Source organism: Oncorhynchus masou, chromosome 30 (genome assembly GCF_036934945.1).
Source record: "Oncorhynchus masou masou isolate Uvic2021 chromosome 30, UVic_Omas_1.1, whole genome shotgun sequence".
NCBI lineage: Eukaryota > Metazoa > Chordata > Actinopteri > Salmoniformes > Salmonidae > Oncorhynchus > Oncorhynchus masou.
This window is the reverse complement of record NC_088241.1, coordinates 19,474,748-19,498,431: the sequence shown is the minus strand read 5'-3', so window position 1 is coordinate 19,498,431 and position 23,684 is coordinate 19,474,748. Positions and strand designations below refer to the sequence as shown.

The window sequence follows — 23,684 nt, the reverse complement described above, 5'->3', positions numbered from 1 at the left end:
GTCACTTTAACTGTAATATGATAACCATATGACCAATAGGAAGAGAAAACAGATCATACAAATTATTTGCTTTTCCTCCTCAAACTACAGCGAATGAAAAGGTGAGTTTTTAGATCAACATTATTGCATATGAACATTTCAATGTTTCTTCAATAGGCTTATACAGTTATTGGGATGTTTTCCAAAAGTTTTCGCAGCTGTTTTCATTAGTTAAGCAATTCTTTAACGAGTCGTCTGGTAAACTTGGCTATGACATTTTGAGATCCGACGATATCTTTGAATACATTACTTTATAATGTCATGTGCGCATTTAAATAATATCAAATGTTTTACTGTAAATTGCGCAAAACACAAAGTGAACTTCTGTCAATACAGTAGATGGGCGTTGGTAGCCTAGAATATGTGACATAATGTGCTGGCTTTTTCCAGGAAGTGTTTCTCGTGGCCATAATTATATATTGTCATGATTAAAGTACTGCAGTGGCAACAGAGCTGAATTTAATCAATTGACGTATTGTTGCAAGGCCTTATCATATTAATCCACGAGGTATGCTGGCTGTATAGGGAGTTAAACAAGATACTGAAATAAAGCAATTAGAGCCCTTGTTGAACGAGCTAATCGATACATTTCCCGTTAAGAGGCCACATGAACAGCTTTTAACAACAACAACTGTAATATGATTGCACTTCTCAGCTTGCAAAGATCTATGTCCATTTGTTAAATGCAGCCAGTCATGGCCAGTCAGTGTTTATGTGGGCAAACTTCAGAGGATGATTTGACCACCTCCCTCAACTAGTCCTTAATCTACATAGATACTGTAGTTTACTGCTCGTTTGGGCCAGTCAATGTTGCCATTTATTCTTGCAGCTTGAAATCATTTTTATTTAATTTAGGACTCAAACCATGAAAAGATGAAACTACCAAATATCTATCTTGATAGCCAGATATTGATATAGAAATGGATAAGTTATGGTGTTGACATTATTACTTCAGTAGGCCTAACAGTAGGCTCTTCAGTGGACATCAGTTAATGTACATTTTAAGGTTGACTGGCCTGCATGTTATTTGGTGAATTGTTTGGCCTGAGATATGCCTCCCTTGTAGAGCTACAGATATAGCCCTTTTGACTCTGTACCCACTGGGCACAGATGTAAATTCAGCATAGTTTCATTGAAATGACGTGGAGACAACTTTGATTCAACCTGTGTGTTGGCCTAATTCTTTCACATCTGAAAATGTACAATCACCATCACTTTACCCTGGATAATTTGTCTGCTTTAGTGCGGTAGAGATACTTCACATACACTCAGACCACGAGACAACCCCTGGGAGTTAGGGTTTTAGTGGAGAGCTGAAATGTCTCATATTTTCTTAGCATGGCAGCGTGGGTGGCTAAATCAAATGAGATGGATGTTTTTCTATCCTAATGCATGCCATTTCACTTCCATCCATCATTGAACAGGCTTCTAATGCAGATGTTCTATCAATGAGAGCTGTGTCTTTTTCAAAGCCATTTGCACCATCATTTTTATGATAGCTGCTGATCTAATAGTATCCGGCCATCTGCTGGATTATAAATTCTAATCAATTACATTTGACAGGGCTGTCAACTTTTGAAGAAAGCGTGGAGTGAGATTTGCAATGCAAATGTAATTTCCCCCTGGCACAACCCTTTGCTGAGGGGTCTGTGGGTCCTTAGGCCTATAACCAGAGTGCAAAACCACAGGCCAGGATGCTTTGAACATGAAATGAACACTCAAAAGAACACTTTTTGGGGGCTGAAATTGTAACAGTATTTAGTTGGTTTGACACTTTATTCAGACTGTAATGAAATGAGATGGGAGAAACAGTGGGAAGGTTGGAACCAGGGATTGATCCCTGTTCTCAGGTGGAAAGTTGTATTGACACGTGCCGATGAGTGTTATCACTCTTCAAATGCTCTGCACAAGAAATACTTATATTAATGGTTGATGGCAGTGGGTAACCAAATCATAGATTGCAGTATACAGTTGAAGTCGGAAGTTTACGTACGCTTAGGTTGGAGTAATTAAAACACTTTTTTTCAACCACTCCACAAGTTTCTTGTTAACAAACTATAGTTTTGGCAAGACAGTTAGGACATCTGCTTTGTGCATTACACAAGTCATTTTTCCAACAATTGTTTACAGACAGATTATTTCACTCATATTGTTTTAGCATGGCATCACAATTCCAGTGGGTTTACATAGACTAAGTTGACTGTGCCTTTAAACATCTGTGCCTTTAAATTCCAGAAAATTATGTAATGGCTTTAGAAGCTTCTGATAGGCTAATTGACATAATTTGAGTAAATATGAGGTGTACCTGTGGATGTATTTCAAGGCCTACCTTCAGACTCAGTGCCTCTTTGCTTGACATCATGGGAAATCAGAAAAATAAATGTAGACCTCCCCAAGTCTGGTACATCCTTGGGAGCAATTTCCAAATGCCTGAAGGTACCACATTCATCTGTACAAACAATAATACGCAAGTATAAACACCATGGGACCACGCTGCCGTCATACCGCTCAGGAAATAGACGCGTTCTGTCTCCTAGAGATGAACCTACTTTGGTACGAAAAGTGCAAATCAATCCCAGAACAACAGCAAAGATGCTGGAGGAAACAGGTGCAAAAGTATCTATACCCACAGTAAAACGAGTCCTATATCGACATAACCTGAAAAGCCTCTCAGCAAGGAAGAAGTCACTGCTCCAAAACCGGCATTAAAAAAGCTAGACTACGGTTTGCAACTGCACATGGGGACAAAGATCGTACTTTTTGGAGAAATGTCCTCTGGTCTGAAGAAACAAAAATAGAACTGTTTGGCCATAATGACCATAATTATGTTTGGAGGAAAAAGGGGGAGGCTTGCAAGCTGAAGAACACCATCCCAACCGTGAAGCACGGGGGTGGCAGCATCATGTTGTGGGGGTGATTTGCTGCAGGAGGGACTGGTCCACTTCACAAAATAGATGGCATCATGAGGTAGGAAAATTATGTGGATATATTGGAGCAACATCTCAAGACATCAGTCAGGATGTTAAAGCTTGGTTGCAAATGGGTCTTCCAAATGGACAATGACCCCAAGCATGCTCCCAAAGTTGTGGCAAAATGGCTTAAGGACAACAAAGTCAAGGTATTGGAGTGGCCATCACAAAGCCCTGACCTCAATCCTATAGAATGTTTGTGGGCAGAACTGAAAAGGTGTGTGCAAGCAAGGAGGCCTACAAACCTGACTCGGTTGCCCCAGCTCTGTCGGGTGAATTTTGGCCCATTCCTCCTAATTTATTGTGGGAAGCTTGTGGACGGCTACCCAAAACGTTTGGCCCAAGTTAAACAATTTAAAGGCAATGCTATCAAATACTAATTGAGTGTATGTAACTTCTGACCCACTGGGAAGATGATGAAAGAAATGAAAGCTGAAATAAATCATTCTCTCTACTATTATTCTGACATTTCGCATTCTTAAAATATAGTGGTGATCCTAACTGACCTAAAACAGGGAATTTTTACTAGGATTAAATGTCAGGAATTATGAAAAAACGAGTTTAAATGTATTTGTCTAAGGTTTATGTAAACTTCCGACTTCAACTGTACTTGTCCATAGACTGCTTTCAAGTTAAGGACACAAACATTTTGTATTTTGTAATTAGGGCTGAAAGAAAATGCTGCTTGCTTTCCAGGAGGGTAGGCCACTCCTGATCTATGCTTCCCAAGTGCTGAAAATGTTGTTGTTATAACAATGAATTTCTCAATCACCCAACCTTTCAAGAAAATTCTAATGAATGTCAATATTTGGGTGGTTTATGTCTACTAGTTGAAGATCCTTGCCATCGTCTTACTCTACCTAGACAAAATATGTGCACAATACTAAAATGAAATTCTATTTGAGGCCCGTGTGATGTTGGCTGATGAATGTTATTTCATAGAACAAAACGTATTAGAGCTCGTAAGTCTTTGTTTACCAAAGACCTTATTTTCGGCATTTATCACAAAACCCTACAAAATGCCATTAATCTTTCCCATGGGCTTTGTCCGACCAACTATGGGGGAGTTGGTGCCGAAAAAAAGACTGCATTACTATTTCCCCCTTATAGGGACGGGAATAATAACAACATAATTTTGTTGACATTGTACATAAACCAGAGCTATCATGCAGTTCTTTGTACACTTTTACAAACTCTGCGGAGAACGCTCTCTCTCCCCATTCAACTCCGCTCTAATCTTGAGGGGAATTTCTTTAAAACGCGCATCCAATCCCCTTGATCCCTTATATAACTAGACCAATCATATGCTTCAATGTGCCGCAGTTCACAGTGCTGTGGCAAGACAATGGGCGGATTCGATTATGCTGAGCCGCGGGGCACCAGGTAAAGGTCCGGCACGTCAATGGCCGAAAGCAGGAAGGGAAGAGCGCTATTCTCAAATAGAACAGTAATATGTGCCACTTGGTCATTTTGTCAACAAGGCAGCATGGTGCATCTTCCAGAAACATACATCTATTTTCCATAAAATCCATGTTGGAAAATTCAAACAATTTTTCATTGGGGAGGCAGATAACGCGTTTTTATCAAAAGTAAATCACTTTTGCATGGGTAAACACACAATCCTACTAATTCCTACACGTGCATAATTATGTCACTTTTGCTTTGAGCCAACTTAACCATGGGCTTTGAACAGGGCACCTGGCTCACTCCCTGGAGGCAGCCTGGTCTCTTATCGAATGCAATCAAATTTGAGCCGATGCAAAACACACCTATATGGGGGGTGATTCATGCCAGAATTAAGTGTAATGAAGCTAATGATACCTCTCACCAAGTCAGCTAATGTCTTCCTAGCGCCGTGCTGTAAAATAACACCATGAATTAACATGAACTGTCAATGGAGACAAGTTTGTTTCTAACACATTCATGTCACAGGACATGTACACATACATAGTGTTCACGTCATGTCACGTGTCAGTTTGCGTGTACTTTTATTAAGAATGATCTTACCATGAACGCCTTAAAAATGTCTACATTTGTTACGCGTTATGTGTTAGTTTAAGTGTCTGTTTGGTTCATCAATTTCATTTGTCGATTTCGCTAAAATAGGCCTATCACCTCAATACAAAAATGACAAGGCTAGTTGATATCGCAGCCACCATTACTGTGTAGATATTCCTATTTCTTGCATCCATATGAAATCAAGGGCTTCTTAGTAGGCTAGTGGTTAGAGTGTTGGGCCAGTAACCTAAAGGTTGCTGGATCGAATACCAAAGCTGACAAGATTAACTTTGTTGTCGATTTGCCCGAGCAAGGCAGTTAACCCACTGTTCCCCGTGCTACTGAATACGCGTATTTCGATTAAGGCAGCCTCCCGCACCTCTCTGATTCAGAGGGGTTGGGTTAAATGCGGAAGACACATTTCAGTTGAATGAATTCAGTTGTATAACTAACTAGATATCCCCTTTAATTATCTTTGTTGGAGGTAGCCTAGGTCTCTAGTGGTGCATTGAAAACAACTTCCGACTTCAGTGCGTTCAAGACAACTGGGAACTCTGGAAAAAAAACAAGCTGACGAGGATTTGTTTTTAATGATTAACCTCTTGAAACTCCCCATCCCGGATCCGGGATTGTGACTAAGCCTCAGGCTCATTAGCATAACGCAACGTTAACGATTTCTGAAAATCGCAAATAAAATTAAAATAATGCGTTTGCTCTCAAGCTTAGCCTTTTCTTAACAACACTGTCATCTCAGATTTTCAAAATATGCTTTTGAACCATAGAATTGACTAATTTGTGTAAGAGTATGCAAAGCTAGCATAGCATTTTGTGTAGCATGTAGCACGCAACATTTTCACAAAAGCCAGATAACCAAATAAATAAAATCATTTACCTTTGAAGAGCTTCTGATGTTTTCAATGAGGAGACTCCCAGCCACATACCAAATGCGCAGTGTTTCCTGAAAGCGTCTGTGTGTAGGAGAAATCGTTCCGTTTTCTACATTGCGCCTGGCTAGTGAAAATGCAGTCACCTACAACGTGAAACTTTTTCCGGATTAACTACATAATATCGACCGAAACATGGCAAACGTTGTTTGGAATCAATCCTCAAGGTGTTTTTTCACATATCTCTTCATTGACATGCAGTTCATGGAAGCTTGCTTCTCTCTCTGTGCCCCATGGAAAAATACTGGCAGGTGACTTTTGCGCACCAATTTCGGCGCAGGACACCGGGCGGACACGTGGTAAATGTGGTCTCTTATGGTCAATCTTCCAACGATCTGCCTACAAATACGTCACAATGCTGCAGACACCTTGGGGAAACGACAGAAAGGGCAGACTCATTCCTCTTGCGTTCACAGCCATATAAGGAGATCATGAAAGACAGAGCCTCAAAAATCCTTGTCATTTCCTGGATGCCAAGTCATCTTGGTTTTGCCTGAAGCTCACGTTAAAGGGCACGCACAGAAAGATATTTGTATTTCTGGACACGTCAGAGTGTTTTCTTTCGAACAGTAGCAATTATATGCATAGTCGAGCATCTTTTTGTGACAAAATATCTTGTTTAAAACGGGAACGTTTTTCTTCCAAAAATGAAATAGCGCCACCATAAGTGTAAGAGGTTAAAAGCAGGGTTCGATTTGAGGGGGTATGTGTGGATTTCGGCCTTGTTATAGACGTGCAAAAAGCATATGCTGCCACTTGTTTGCTTAGCCATAGGAAAAGCAACGGACCAGATTTTATAAAGCGATCTTGGCTATAACAATGATAAACTCCACAATTATTTTCGCAGTCTACTAGGCTATCGAAGGTCTTGCGCAGCCTAAACATCCCAGGAAAATGTGGTTGGTTTATTAAATGCTCTGCAATGTAGCACTATGCCTAATGCAAAATACCAAAATGTTAGAATCGGTATGGGTCTATGCATTGACCAAACAGCTTAACAGATAAAAGCATGAATTATTCAGGAGAATCCCATTGAATCAGGCTATTCATTTCAGTGCAGTTGCGTTCTTATGCATATCATTAGACGAAACGGAACTGAAAACACCCCAGCCTGTTTTGATCATAGATCATGATGAAGCCTGAACATTTAGGCTGTTTGTCATTGATTTAGCCCAGAATTGCCTACATCTTTGCTGAATTGACAAACAAAATCCTGACTAGGATCCCGATTTATAAATGTTTTAATCTTTATTTAACTAGGCAAGTCATCTACACTCAAATAATTTCAGTCCTCAATTATGGAAAAAAAAACGTAGCTCATTAGTGTACCCTTGTGGTTGAATATATATATTGTATGTCTTAAGATACAATTAATAATGTTGAACTAACAAATACCATCAAGAGATACGTTACAATGCAGTACGTTTGGCATTTGCCAGAGAACACCAAGATTTGCAAATTCGCCACTGGCGCCCTGTGCTCTTCACAGATGAAAGCAGGTTCACACTGAGCACGTGACAGATGTGACAGAGTCTGGAGACGCCGTGGAGAACGTGCTGCTGCCTGCAACATCCTCCAGCATGACCGGTTTGGCGGTGGGTCAGTCATGGTGTGGGGTGGCATTTCTTTGGGGGGCCGCACAGCCCTCCATGTGCTCGCCAGAGGTAGCCTGACTGCCATTAGGTACCGAGATGAGATCCTCAGACCACTTGTGAGACCATATGCTGGTGCAGTTGGCCCTGGGTTCCTCCTAATGCAAGACAATGCTAGAACTCATGTGGCTGGAGTGTGTCAGCATTTCCTGCAAGAGGAAGGCATTGATGCTATGGACTGGCCCGCCCGTTCCCCAGGCCTGAATCCAATTGAGCACATCTGGGACATCATGTCTCACTCCATCCACCAATGCCACGTTGCACCACAGACTGTCCAGGAGTTGGCGGATGCTTTAGTCTAGGTCTGGGAGGAGATCCCTCAGGAGACCATCCACCACCTCATCAGGTGCATGCCCAGGTGTTGTAGTGAGGTCATACAGGCACATGGAGGCCACACACCCTACTGAGCCTCATTTTGACTTGTTTTAAGAACATTACATCAAAGTTGGATCAGCCTGTAGTGTGGTTTTCCACTTTAATTTTGAGTGTGACTCCAAATCTAGACCTCCATGGGTTGATAAATTTGATTTCCATTGATAATTTTTGTGTGATTTGGTTGTCAGCACATTCAACTATGTAAAGAAAAAAGTATTTAATAAGAATAATTAATTCATTCAGATCTAGGATGTGTTATTTTAGTGTTCCCTTTATTTTTTTGAGCAGTGTATATAGCTCTTGATAGTATCACTGATATTTAATAAGCTTACATATCGGCCTCACTGCCTTCGTCAGAGCTTTTGTGAATTTTTTTAAATTAGCACCCTTTTGTAGACCTGGCCCCACCCACATCCGTTCCACGCATGGAAAGGGGTTGGAGGCAACGGAAAAACAAATAAGTCCTACCAAATATAAAAATATGCATTTCACAAACACTACAAAAGTGTATAAATAAGACGCTTTAAACACGTCCATAAAACCACAATGAGGACATAGCAAATTTTCATTAATCATTGGGTACATCGTACGAAAAACATCAGAGTAATCTTAAATAGGCACATAATTCATGTTCAAATTCACAACATAACATACATAGACATTTCATCATTAAGTCCTTTAGGAAATAATGTCTGGAGGGTGAAAATCCCAAAACATTCTCTTTTACTCAAAGTATTATGAATATCACCTCCCCTGTCTGATTTCTTAACTTTCTCTATGCCACAAAATCTAAAAGGTAGAAATGTCCTGCTTTGGGTCATTAAAATGTACTGCGACTGGATAATCCCTGTCGTTTCTCCTGATTGAACTTTTATGTTCACTAATTCTCTGTTTGAGAGAGCGGGAGGTTTTACCGACATAGCAGAGCCCACATGGACATTTAATAATGTAAATAACATGGGTGGTAGAACACTCTGTTTGAGGGAGCGAGAGGTTTTACTGACAGAGCCCACATGGACATTTAATAATGTAAATAACATGGGTGGTAGAACACGTAATGATGTCATTTATTTGGAACCGTTTTCCTGTATGTGGGTGGCAGAAATATTCACACTTCATCATATTGTTGCATTGTGCGCATCCTCTGCATTTATAGCTACCATTTGGTAGAGAGCGTAAAAGAGCCTGGCTGATTTTCTTTTGTGGCTGGCAGTTGGCATGAACCAATTTATCTCTTAAATTGCGACCTCTCCTATACACAATAAGTGGTGGATTTTTAAATTCAGCCGGCAAAGCTGAGTCCGATGATAAAATATGCCAGTGTTCCTTGACCACACCTCCCACTTTTCGCGAATTCAAAGTATATGTGGTTGTGAACATTACGGAGTGTTCTTTAGCTTTAGCGGGTCTTTGTTGTAACAGTTCATCTTGTGTTTTCCCCAATGCCAAATTAAGAGCTTCATCCACACATTGTGGCGAATAGCCTCTTCTTAGAAACCTAATGCGCATCTCCTCTGCTTTTTCTAGATAGCCCTCTGTGGAGAGGCATATAATGGTGCAGTCTGAAAAACTGGCTTCTTGCAAATCCTCTTTTTAATGGCTCAGGATGGAAGCTGTCCCCTTGTAATAGAGTATTTATGTCAGTTTATTTTCTATACAGAGTTGTAAACAGGGTTCCATTTGATTTCTCAATCCACATATCGAGGTAATGAACACGTTGTCACGAGTGTCACATTCAATAGTGAATTTGAGATTGGGGTCAATGTCATTGAGTAGTGCCATAAAATCTGACAGCTCTTGTTCAGTTCCTTCCCATATGCAAAAAATGTTGTCAATATATCGATACCACTTCAGGACTTTATTCAAAAATGGATTTTAGTTTTCATTATTAACAAAACGTTTTTCAAAAAGACCCACATAAAGGTTAGCATAGCTCGGAGCGAATGTGGAGCCCATCGATGTTCCACTCGTTTGGAGGTAGTATTCATCATCAAACCTAAAATTGTTATACTTCAAAACATTCTGCCAGCTCTATAATGAAGTTTGTTGGTGGATATTCATTAGTATCTCTGTCTCCCAAATAATGTGCTAGTGCTGCCAGCCCCCCCACATGGGGAATGCTGGTATATAGACTCTCGACATCTAATGTGACCAGAATACAGTCTTCTTTTAAACCCGTTATTGGTAAGATCTTGTTTATGAAGTCTATAGTCTTTTACATATGATGGCAATGCACATGAGTTTTAATAAGAGTCTACAAAGTTCGACAATGGCTCTAGCATTGAGCCTATTCCTGCAACCACTGGTCTGCCTGGATAATTGCCTTGTTGTGTTTTAGGTTTGTGTAATTTCGGTAAAATGTACAGGCATGGACGTATGGCACATTTGCAGCAAAGATATTCATATTCAGGTTTTGAGATGAGGTGGTTTAATAGGGCTCCAGATTAGAGCATATATCCTTTTTGAACACCTGTGTGGGATCAACACTCAGTTTTCTATAGAAACGTTCATTACTGAGTTGTCTCTGAATTTCTTCTTTATATTTTTCATAGTCTAAAACAACCACAGCATCCCCCTTTGTCTGCAGGTTTAATAACCAAAGATGAATCTTTCATTAATTCATTAAGTGCCTGTTCTTCTGTTCTAGTGAGATTTTTCTGAATGTGGTTTGTTTGTCTCATATATACTGACATGGCTTCTTGTTCAACTAACCTACAATAGGTATTAATCGAGGAGTTGTTAACCATGGGACAGAATTTGCTTTTGGGCTTAAAGTGGGTACCAGTTCTTTGATGTGTTTCTAGGCCCGAAACAGTGTTTTGTGAAAACACATGCTTAAGTTTAATCTTGCAAAATAATTTAAACAGACCTACTTTCGTATCGAATGGTTTATCTGTACATGTAGGTACAAAAAAGAATCCCTTAGATAAGACTGAGCCTTGCGCGTCAGTGAGGTCTGCTGTTTCCTTATTCCTTCATCTTGTTCAACTGTTGCCATGCACCTGCAAAGAGATTGCTCAGTTGTGCGAGTGCCTTTTGAATTTTTTAGATTTAAATATATAACCATTGATATTTTTTGGTACATGTTTGTCCATTTACTTTCAGGTTTGTTTTGTATACTCACATGGCAATTAGACTGAAATACAGAATTCTGGTGTGTGGACGAGAGAGGAGCTGGGTATTGTGTGGATGGGAAGTTCTGCCTGTCACTTGTTTTCAACAGGTAGTGGACTCGAAGAGGGAAACTGCAAAGTCCAGGCGCTGCTGCCCTCTTTGTTCTGAGTGTTTGCAGTGCTAGTGTTTTTAGCTAATCTGTGTATCTCACATTATGTGCCTAGTACTTTAGTTATCTTGCTATTTATTAGAAGATAATGACAACTTGACAATAACAGTAGCTGATGTAATGAAAAGTTCTAGGGTGGTTGATAATGGAGAACATCAGGTGGATCCATGTCTGGGTGTCAGGCAGAATCCGTAGATCTTAGGGAACAGGTTAGGAGACAGACGTAAACAAGCAAACACACAGGTTAAATGAATGTCAGGTATGTAAAAATACAGTTATTGAATGATTTAATTAAAATGTTTGATTAGATATGCAATAATGTTAATGGCAGACAGAAAAGAAAGGATACCTGTCTAATATTTGATGTCAGTGGGGTTATAAGGGATGGTCCCTGGAAAAGATAGAGAGATGAGTTGTGAGAGAAACTCCAGCGTGGTGTCATGACCACTGGAGTCATACACCTTAACAGTACCTACCTGGAAGTGGAGGTTACTTAACGTGACCCAGTGGTTAACCTTGAGATTGACTATTTGGAGAAACCCCTGGGCCAGTGTTGGTACTGCTGACAGCATGGCGATGCCGCCCACCACAAGGCAGCAAATGCAAATAGTTATCATCTGAGATTTTTATATTCACCTTAACGGATGTTGACCCCAGCTAGGAGCGAAAAAGCACCAAGCTTTCCCAGGTCTCGCCTTCCTTTCGTCCTTCTTCCAACCCAAGTCATTCACCCAGATGTCGAAGCACTTGGTCCCCTTGATTCTTCTCAGGTGGCTTTCCTTCTCATGTGCCCTGTTCATGTTCAGTCTCACCTTGATTGAGAATAGAAATAAATGCAATTATATTTCATATTATTACAAATACATCTCTTATATATCTCTTGGAAGTCCAGAAAATAAATTAATTTTATTAATTTCACTCATTTTTACCTGGTCAAAAACCTCAGTCCGTGCGTGAAGGGGGTCTTCGAAGGCGTTCTGATCTGGTTCGACAACTTCCACATCAGGTGGAGTATCAGTGACCTCAAAGTACGTTATACGAAAACAGCAAAAGAAAAACACTTAAGTCGATTAAAAAAAGAATATACTACATGTGCAATATGCAATAATGTTATATACAATTGTATTGTGGCGAAGAAATATAATACACCTAGAATGTACCATTTTCCTAAGCTAACAAAACCAGGCTATTATGCTGCTAGCTGGTGCTCATAAATGTATGAAACATGTACTTTATACATTTGTCAAATGACCTGCAGTCATGGGGGGGGGGGACACAGTATGGATGAAGGATGATTAGTGACCGGATATAAATAGCACTCCTAAAGAAGATGCATTCAAGTTCAAGTTAGCTACCAACTTCAAAAAGGGAACTTTAGCTAGCATAAAACCTGCATGGCAAACTGAGATTCGGCAAATAACATTACACTACAACCATTACACCATTACACTACAACCATTACATTAAACTGACATTGACTGAAACCAACTAGGCTAGAGCTAACTACTATAGCGCTTAGCCAAGCAAAATTTGGTTAGCATCAAGCTAGCGAACTGTTACATTTTTATCATGCCATCACATATTTACGTATATTACCTAAAGTAAACGGAGCCCTTGTTCATACAATTTGTTTTATTTTCTATCTAAAACGTTGAACAAAAACTTTCTGTACTTTGGACGCCATGTTAATCCCTTCTCGTTCATGTAAACCATTAGCAACCTTGCCTAACTCCATTAACTTAATTACAATGGAAAATACCAACCAGTTTTTCTGCCTTCAAACATCACCAAAAACTGCCTTCAAATATCACCAATCGCATAGACTATGTAGTTAACCATGTTACCTCAAAATTTTGAGTCATATTGCATTTTTGCACATTACATACCTGAATTAATAGGGTAAAATGATGAGACGGAAAAACATTCATTTTCAGAACTAGTTATTCTCCATAATGAAGAAGAAATTTTAAATATCTCACTAACTCCATTGACGTCACAGCTCCCCTAGCAGCAGTAATTATATACATGCATTAAATGCAAATACCTGGGAGGCAAAATAACAAAATAAAACATAAAAAATATGACCACGTGGCATATGCTTGAGTATCACCTTGACATCTCTGATCTGCTTGCCTCAATAAATTAATACTAGAACATTGGTAGCCAGGATTAGCTATTTCAAATCAAACTTTGTCACATGCGCCGAATACAACAAGTGTAGACCTTACCTTGAAATGCTTACTTACAAGCCCTTAACCTACAGTGCAGTTCAAGAAGAGTTTATGAAAATATTTACCAAACAAACTAAAGTAAAACATAAAATAACAAATAATAAAAAGTAACACAATAACATAATAACGAGACTATATACAGGGGGTACCGGTACTGAGTCAATGTGTGGGGGTACAGGTTAGTTGAGGTAATTTGTACATGTAGGTAGGGGTGAAGTGACTATGCATTGTACAAAACAGCGAATAGCAGCATTGTACAAAACAAATGGAGGGGGGTTCAATATAGCAGCAGCAGTGTATCTAGTCTCCTAATAAATGCATAACGGTGCAAGTTAGACAGACACTCAAATCATTTCTGCCACTTGTAAAACAAAACCAAAAAACATTTTATGTCTGTGTCGCCGCCAAGCTCTCAAATACCGCGCCAGTCTCTCACTTTATGAACGGTCACTGCAATCCAGATTCTTTGGGACGTCCTTACCCTAAACCCTAAACTAACACTAATCTTAACTAATTTACAATTATACTTGATAGAGGTGTGGACATCCCAAGGAGCCCGAATAGCACGGACCGTCTTCAAATCAAATCAAATTTTATTTGTCACATACACATGGTTAGCAGATGTTAATGCGAGTGTAGCGAAATGCTTGTGCTTCTAGTTCCGACAATGCAGTAATAACCAACAAGTAATCTAACTAACAATTCAAAAACTACTGTCTTATACACAAGTGTAAGGGGATAAAGAATATGTACATAAAGATATATGAATGAGTGATGGTACAGAGCAGCATAGGCAAGGTACAGTAGATGGTATCGAGTACAGTATATACATATGAGATGAGTATGTAAACAAAGTGGCATAGTTAAAGTGGCTAGTGATACATGTATTACATAAGGATGCAGTAGATGATATTATATACGTATACATATGAGATGAATAATGTAGGGTATGTAAACATTATATTAGGTAGCATTGTTTAAAGTGGCTAGTGATATATTTTACATCATTTCCCATCAATTTCCATTATTAAAGTGATTGGAGTTGAGTCAGTGTGTTGGCAGCAGCCACTCAATGTTAGTGGTGGCTGTTTAACTGTCTGATGGCCTTGAGATGGAAGCTGTTTTTCAGTCTCTCGGTCCCAGCTTTGATGCACCTGTACTGACCTCGCCTTCTGGATGATAGCGGGGTGAACAGGCAGTGGGTGGTTGTTGTCCTTGATGATCTTTATGGCCTTCCTGTAACATCGGGTGGTGTAGGTGTCCTGGAGGGCAGGTAGTTTGCCCCCGGTGATGCGTTGTGCAGACCTCACTACCCTCTGGAGAGCCTTACGGTTGTGGGCGGAGCAGTTGCCGTACCAGGCGGTGATACAGCCCACCAGGATGCTCTCGATTGTGCATCTGTAGAAGTTTGTGAGTGCTTTTGGTGACAAGCCAAATTTCTTCAGCCTCCTGAGGTTGAAGAGGCGCTGCTGCGCCTTCTTCACGATGCTGTCTGTGTGAGTGGACCAATTCAGTTTGTCTGTGATGTGTATGCCGAGGAACTTAAAACTTACTACCCTCTCCACTACTGTTCCATCGATGTGGATAGGGGGGTGTTCCCTCTGCTGTTTCCTGAAGTCCACAATCATCTCCTTCGTTTTGTTGACGTTGAGTGTGAGGTTATTTTCCTGACACCACACTCCGAGGGCCCTCACCTCCTCCCTGTAGTCCGTCTCGTCGTTGTTGGTAATCAAGCCTACCACTGTTGTGTCGTCCGCAAACTTGATGATTGAGTTGGAGGCGTGCGTGGCCACGCAGTCGTGGGTGAACAGGGAGTACAGGAGAGGGCTCAGAACGCACCCTTGTGGGGCCCCAGTGTTGAGGATCAGCGGGGTGGAGATGTTGTTGCCTACCCTCACCACCTGGGGGCGGCCCGTCAGGAAGTCCAGTACCCAGTTGCATAGGGCGGGGTCGAGACCCAGGGTCTCGAGCTTGATGACGAGCTTGGAGGGTCTTGGAAAGTCTATGAGCTGCTCTATTCGACTGAAGGGACCTTTTGCACAAAACATCCATTTAACTATGAATATAAATGTTGCTGAGGCTATTTAATTTTAATTTTATATTATTAACATTTTACATTCATCTAATGTCTGCCATATGAGGTGTGGCGTGAGAAAATGGTCAAATGCGTGTGTATCACATCCAAGGCGTTGTCAGCTTTGAATCATTGATGATGATTTAATAGAGTTAAAATCTCTTTTTTTATTAACTAGGCAAGTCAGTTAAGAACAAATTCTTATTTACAATGACAGCCTAGGAACAGTGGGTTAACTGCCTTGTTCAGCGGCAGTTTGACAGATGTTTTACCTTGTCAGCTCGGTGATTCGATCTAGCAACCTTTGGGTTACTGGACCAACACTCTAACAGCTTGGCTACCTGCCGCCCCAGCGGCTACCTGCCGCCCCAGGTAGCCTAGTGGCTGTATTGAGATTGTTCTAGAGTTCTTGGATTTTCTTAGACAATTTTCTCTCAGTAGTCTCTGTTTTATATGGGCAAAAAGACTGTGCCTCCCCTGACAGCTGTAGGTGAATAGATCAGGTTTAGAAATGAGGGTGACATCTTCACTGATCTTATGCAGTGTAAACCCACATGGGGCAGACCTCAGCAGCAGACAAAGGCAGACTGAGACGCTGACAGAATAGTTTCCATTGTCTTGTTGCTGTGGTTACTGGCATTACTGTGGAAAATGCACTCCTGCTCAGCAAGTTTAATCTCCAACAGACAGTTTACCACTCCCACACCCTCTGTGGCATTGATTGGACTGGCTGAGCGAGCGTGGTGGGGATGGTGGTGGTAGTTGAAGGGCCAAAGGAGAATGGATTAGGTTTTTATTAATAAACTGTAAGCTTATAACATTGTACTTTGACCTGGAAGTAATTTCATGCCAATTGTCAAATACAATTCACCATGATTTATTTCAGCAGCGGTGTATACGTTATACTGTATAATAAATGTTCTTTAACTATTTCTGTAACACATATAATGATAGTATTAAATCTAAAATGGCCTCCAGGCTGAAATTAGTCTTATTTCCTGCTTATATTATTCCAATGGTACGTACTCTATGTGATTTTCTCAAATGTACACTGTTACAATGCACTTAGCACCACCCCTTCAGTCACAGTCTACTCTAGTACATCATAGTGTTTGAAGTTACTAATTGGCTTTCTGCTTGCTGTGCATACTTCATACTGTAGATCAGAGCTTCATTGGTTGGTTGCTTTTTCCCCATTTGGCACTTTGTTGATGTGTTACACAACACACTTGAATTGAGTGTATAATGCAGACAATAAATGGTAAATACTTAAAACATTTCTATAACATAAAACCGTTAAAACACTACCTTGAAATACACATTTGAAACTCCATAGAGTATCTACCCCTATGTGTCATCCCTCACTGGTGAATTCTCTTTGCATTGTTGCCTTATTGCTCACTGGGTGTGTCCAGCTGTAATCCCAGCAGGCTTGGTTACTGAAATGTTCACTGATCCCTCTCTCTTTCTTTATCAGTTCTCACTGTGTTGAGAGTTTGAGCAGGGAAGCAGGCTACAGTCCAACAATAGCGGAACAGCTCTACGTAAGTTCAGAAAATAATATACTGTACGGAGGGAGGGGGAGGTAATCAACTATATGGGCCTAGCTTTTAAGACTTTGGTATTGCTGTTGAACTTTTCCTTCATTTTAACTAAGGCCTTGAACAATTGGCCCAGTGTTGTCTGGGTTTTGGGAGGGTTTGTCTGTGTCCCATCGCGCTCTAACGACTCCTGTGGCGGGCCGGGCGCAATGCATGCTGACACAGTCGCCAGGTGTACAATGTTTCCTCCAACACATTGGTGCAGTTGGCTTCCTGTTTAAACGAGCATTGTGTCAAGAAGCAGTGCGGCTTGGCGGGGTCGTGTTTCGGAGGACGCATGGCTCCTGGCCTTTGCCTCTCCCGAGTCCGTATGGGAGTTGCAGCGATGGGACAAGACTGTAACTACCAATTGTATATCACGGAATTAGGGGAGAAAAAGGGGTAAAAAAATGTATGTCAGTTTCGAACATCCTTTTGACCATGCCCTTATGCTCTTTTTTCAGATGTTAAACTGGTATTTGTTGTGCACTGAATAATAACAATACCAGCAAAGATGGCCAGCCAGCTACAGAAGATTGTATCAGAGAAGAAGAACATGGTAGAGACTGTAATGGAAGTGTTTGAACAGGGAGCTGAGGTGGTGGCCAGTATTGCAGGTGACCTCTTCCCTATTTTCGCCATCGCTGCTCCCATCGTGAAATTGGCCCTGGACAATGTGGAGAGTAAGGAAGCTATGTTCATGAAGGAGCAGTTCCAGAAGGTTCGTGAACACCTGGAGGTGATTTCAGAGGAGATGCAGCGAATTAACGAGGAAATCAAGAAGAGTGGCGCAGACGCTGCCTACTTTTCTGTAGAGGAGAACATATCTAACCAGTTCCGCAAGTACATGGACATCCTCAATGCCAAACCCAAGTTTCGTGAGGTCAAAAAGAAGCTTTTCATGGAGCATTTCGTCAAAACAGGTTGCGACAAAAACCTACATACCCTCTACAGTGCCGTGACGGGAGACAACTTCTCTGGAGAGTCAGTGTTGGAGATTACTCTTAACTATGAGGAGAAAAGTCGACGCGCCATGGAAGACTTCTGTGCCAGGTTGAAGAACCTCTTTTGCATAGGCCTCATCGCTCTGATGGGTTACACCGCTCTAAAGGACTGCAATGACGAAGAGAAGCTTCTTCAAGACTGGGGTGAAAAGATGAAGGAGGTACAGGTGAAAATGAATGCTGTCATCGAGGACTGCATCACCAGCTTCTCCAAGCAGGCTGAACTGGATTCCCGGAGGTTGGTTAGGGACCATTCTGACCTGAGCAACCAGCAGCTGGCTGACGCCATTTTGGAGAAGCTTAAAAAAAAGTATGACTGGGTGTGCTGGTCTGTCCGTATATTCAGCTCCCCTTCGGGCCTGTTCTCAAACAAAAATAACATCCAGTGCCCCACAGGAAGAAATCGCTTTCAGGTGCCAGCGACAGACGAGAAGCTGAACATCATGGTGTCCTACAGTGCCTCACCCAAGCCTCTGAACAAGGCCCACATCCAGCAGCTGATCCAGAGTCAGAAGAAACTCACTGTAGTGGGTACAGCTGAGCTCCTGTTTGAGCAGTTGCCAGGTGCATGTGCAGTCCACACGGTCAAGACTTGCAAAGACCTGGCCTGTGTCTGGAGCTTTGCCGAAGAGCTACACTACTGGGAGGAGCACAAGAACTTCTATGTTTGCGTTCACTGCAATTGACATTTTCTCACTTAAAAATGAATTAATAATTAGCCATAGATACCAAGATTATATTCATTCCAATTTGGTCTTTGCACTAAGACTAACATTCCCAAGTACTTTCTCTCTTTCTCAGTTGAGTTCTGATCCCCAGCTATACTACTGAGGACGAACACTGGCTAACACTTATTATAAAGCATGATACTTACCAAAGACTGTTTTACCTGTTAATCTATTCTTTGTAATGTAAATTAAACTTTGGGTCTTGATACATATTCTAAATTGATCAAATCATAGAGTTTTTAGGAAGTGTGTAAATATAAAAGCCTGATGTTTGTATTGTCTGTAAGAAATCCCTCAACATTTTACATAACTAGAACTGCATTTTCCCTCTTTATATGCAGTTGAAGTCGGAAGTTTACATACACTTAGGTTGGAGTCGTTAAAACTTGTTTTTCACCGACTCCACAAATTTCTTGTTAAAAAGCTATCATTTTGGCAAGTCGGATAGGATATCTACTTTGTGCATGACACAAGTCATTTTTCCAATAATTGTTTACACACAGATTATTTCACTTTCACATAATTCACTGTATCACGAGTCAGAAGTTTACATACACTAAGTTGACTGTGCCTTTAAACAGCTTAGAACATTCCAGGAAATTATGTCAAGGCTTCTGATAGGCTAATTGACATAATTTGAGTCAATTGGAGGTGTAACTGTGGATGTATTTTAAGACCGACCTTCAAACTCAGTGTCTCTTTGCTTGACATCATGGGAAAATCTAAAGAAATCAGCCAAGACCTCAGAAAGAAAATTGTAGACCTCCACAAGTCTGGTTCATCCTTGGGAGCAATTTCCAAACGCCTGAAGGTACCACATTCTTCTGTAAAAACAATAGTACGCACGTATAAACACCATGGGCCCACGCAGCCGTCACACCGCTCAGGAAGAAGACACTTTCTGTCTCCTAGAGATTAACGTACTTTGGTGCGAAAACTGCAAATAAATCCCAGAACAACAGCACAGTAAAATTACCTTGTGAAGATGCTGGAGGAAACAGGTACAAAAGTATCTATATCCACAGTAAAATGAGTCCTGTATCGACATAAACTGAAAGGCTGCTCAGCAAGGAAGAAGCCACTGCTCCAAAACTGCCATAAAAAAAGCCAGACCATGGTTTGCAACTGCACACGGAGAAAAATATTGTACTTTTTGGAAAAATGTCCTCTGGTTTGATTGAAACAAAAATAGAATTGTTTGGCCATAATGACCATCATTATGTTTGGAGGAAAAAGGGGGAGGCTTGCAAGCTGAAGAACACCATCCCAACAGTGAAGCACGGGGGAAGTAGCATCATGTTGTGGGGGTGCTTTGCTGCAGGAGGGACTGGTGCACTTCACAAAACAGATGGCATCATGAGGTAGGAAAAGTATGTGGATATATTGAAGCAACATCTCAAGACATCAGTCAGGCAGTTAAAGCTTGGTTGCAAATGGGTCTTCCAAATGGACAATGACCCCAAGCATACTTCTAAAGTTGTGGCAAAATGGCTTAAGGACAACAAAGTCGAGGTATTGGAGTGGCCATCACAAATCCCTGACATCAATCCCATAGAAATATGTGGTCAGAACTGAAAAGGCGTGTGCGAGCAAGGAGGCCTACAAACCTGACTAAGTTACACCAGCTCTGCCAGGAGGAATGGGCCAAAATTCACCCAACTTATTGTGGGAAGCTTGTGGAAGGCTACCCAAAGTGTTTGACCCAAGTTAAACAATTTAAAGGCAATGCTACCAAATACTAATTGAGTGTAGGTAAACTTCTGACCCACTAGGAATGTGATGAAAACTGAAATAAATCATTCTCTACTATTATTTGGACATTTCACATTCTTAAATTAAAGTGGTGATCCTAACTGACCTAAAACAGGGAATATTTACTAGGATTAAATGTCAGTAATTGTGAAAAAAACTAGTTTAAATGTATTTGGCTAAGGTGTATGTAAACTTCCAACTTCAACTGTATAAAACAGCACCTTAGAGTGAACTTTCACTTGCAGATTCAATTTCAACTGCTGCAATTTACATTCATATGGCACAGTGGAGGCTGCTGAGGGGAGGACAGCTCATGTTAAGGGCTGTAACGGCGCAAAGGGAATGGCATCAAACCATGTGTTTGATGTATTTGACACTTTCCTACTCATCCCTTTCTAGCCATTCCCACGAGCCCCTTCCTCCCCAATTAAGGTGCCACCAACCTCCTGTGATATGACGACAACTCAACTGACATTTTATCATTCCTGTATCTGTTATTTTGACACATACTGCTTCACTGAACCTGCTCCCATTCCATGTGATTTGATCAACCAACCCACTACACAGGCATGCTAAGGCATATTATTGCTGTGAAGGTGGAGGAAGATATGCTTGTTTACTCATGAATGCCTAGCATAGATATGCTCGTCACATCTTTACCTGTTGTGATGTGCAACAGAAATGGTGGTATCACAGGTCATCTCGACTCAGTTCATAGTTCCACAACCCTATGAAGTACTTACATTTAGTATCATAATGTTTAACCCATTCCACTTTCCATGCATTCATTCTATTTTGCACCTTTATTTTCTGAGAAATGTTACTTGTTTTATATATTGTCTTTTACAAAACATGTGGTAGATGACACCTTAGACATCTGGATCACTACCAGTCAAAAGTTTTAGAACACCTACTTTTAGAACACCTACTCATTCAAGGGTTTTTCTTTATTTTGTAAATATTTTCTACATAGTAGAATAATCATGAAGCCATCACAACTATGAAATAACACATGGAATCATGTAGTAACCAAAAAAGTGTTAAACAAATCAAAATATAGTTTAGATTTTAGATTCTTCAAAGGAGCCACCCTTTGCCTTGGTGACACCTTTGCACTTATCCTCTGCAGCAGATGTAACTCTGGGTCTTCCTTTCCAGTGGTGGTTGTCATGACAGCCAGCTTCATCACACTGTAGTGCTTGATGGTTTTTGCGTCTGCACTTGAAACTTTCAAAGTTCTTGAAATTATCTGGTTTGATTGACCATGTCTTAAAGTAATGATGGACTGCCGTTTCTCTTTGCTTATTTGAGCTGTTCTTGCCATAATGCACTTGGTCTTTTACCAAATAGGGCTATCTTCTGTATACCACCCCTACCTTGTCACAACACAACTGATTGGCTCAAACGCATTAAGAAGCAAAGAAATGACCTTTTAACAAGGCACACCTGTTAATTTAAATGCATCCCAGGTGACTACCTCATGAACCTGGTTGAGAGAATGACAAGAGTGTGCAAAGCTGTCATCAAGGCAAAGGGTGGCTACTTTGAAGAATCTCAAATATAAAATATATATTATTTTTTTTAACACTTTTTTGGTTACTACATTATTCCAAATGTGTTATTTCATAGTTTTGATGTCATCACTATTATTCTACAATGTAGAAAATAGTAAACAATAAAGAAAAACCATTGGATGAGTGGGTGTTTCCATACTTTTGACTGGTACTGTAAATGCAATCAATAATTATTAAGTGGTGGTTTGATGTCTATGGCCTGCATATTACAAACTAGCCATTGCCAATCACTTCATCCTTTTTAAAGGGGATGAAAAGAACACAAGTCATTGCACCCCCTTAAACTAAGTAATAAGGACTCCATATTCAACATTATAAACTGGCTGGTTTGAGCGCTGAATGCTGATTGGCTGACAGCTTGGTATATCAGACAGTATACCACAGGTATGACAAAACATTTTATTTTTACTGATCTAATTATGTTGGTAACCCGGTTATAATAGCAATACGTCACCTCAAAGGAATTATTATTTTATTCTAGTATCTCTATCAATATACCTTACTTGTATCACACAATTACTGTATCAAATAAAAACAAAGATGGATATTACTATGTTAATTTATTTTATCTTGATTTATTTGGTTTGCTGTTTGCCTTTTGTCACCACAGTATAATATGTTTTAGGAAAGGGCTGATACTGCACTGGAGGATTGCCTAAATCTGCGTCTAAGGTGAGGAGTCACAGATCGGGAAAAATACATTTTACTCAGTGTTATACACTACCATTCAAAAGTTTGGGGTCCCTTAGAAATGTCCTTGTTTTCCATTAAAACATACATGAAATTAGTTGCAAAATGAATAGGAAATATAGTCAAGACGTTGACAAGGTTATAAATAATCATTTAAATAAAAATTGTGTCCTTCAAACTTAGCTTTCGTCAAAGAATCATCCATTTACAGCAATTACAGTCTTGCACACCTTTGGAATTCTAGTTGTCAATTTGTTGAGGTAATGTGAAGCGATTTCACCCCATGCTTCCTGAAGCACCTCCCACAAGTTGGATTGGCTTGATGAGCACTTCTTGCGTACCATACGGTCATGCTGCTCCCACAACAGCTCAATAGGGTTGAGATCCGGTGACTGTGCTGGCCACTCCATTATAGATAGAATACCAGCTGACTGATTCATCCATAAATAGTTCTTGCATAGTTTGGAGCTGTGCTTTGGGTCATTGTCCTGTTGTAGGAGGAAATTGGCTCCAATTATACACTGTCCACAGGGTATGTATGGCATGGCGTTGCAAAATTAATTGATAGCCTTCCTTCTTCAAGATCCCTTTAACCCTGTTCAAATCTCCCACTTTACCACCACCAAAGCATCCCCAGACCATCACATTGCCTCCACCATGCTTGACAGATGGCATCAAGCACTCCTCCAGCATCTTTTCATTTTTTCTGCGTCTCACGAATGTTGTTCTTTGTGATCTGAACACCTCAAACTTAGATTCGTCTGTCCATAACACTTTTTTCCAATCTTCCT

At 40.6% G+C, this 23,684-nt stretch overlaps 1 protein-coding gene across 1 annotated transcript; it reads left to right on the top strand.

Annotated features, from left to right (window-relative positions):
* LOC135522270 (protein rapunzel-like) lies at window positions 1–22,753 on the top strand. The gene is made up of 3 exons (XM_064948371.1): window positions 1–101; window positions 17,043–17,109; window positions 17,610–22,753. Exon 3 carries the CDS (start codon window positions 17,660–17,662, stop codon window positions 18,833–18,835), a length of 1,176 nt encoding a protein of 391 aa, XP_064804443.1. The 5' UTR covers window positions 1–101; window positions 17,043–17,109; window positions 17,610–17,659; the 3' UTR covers window positions 18,836–22,753.
* The last annotated feature ends 931 nt before the right edge of the window (window positions 22,754–23,684 follow it).

Bases quoted from the DNA above. Each gene is read 5' to 3' on its own strand.
- LOC135522270 (XM_064948371.1), top strand. From the start codon at position 17,660: ATGGCCAGCCAGCTACAGAAGATTGTATCAGAGAAGAAGAACATGGTA.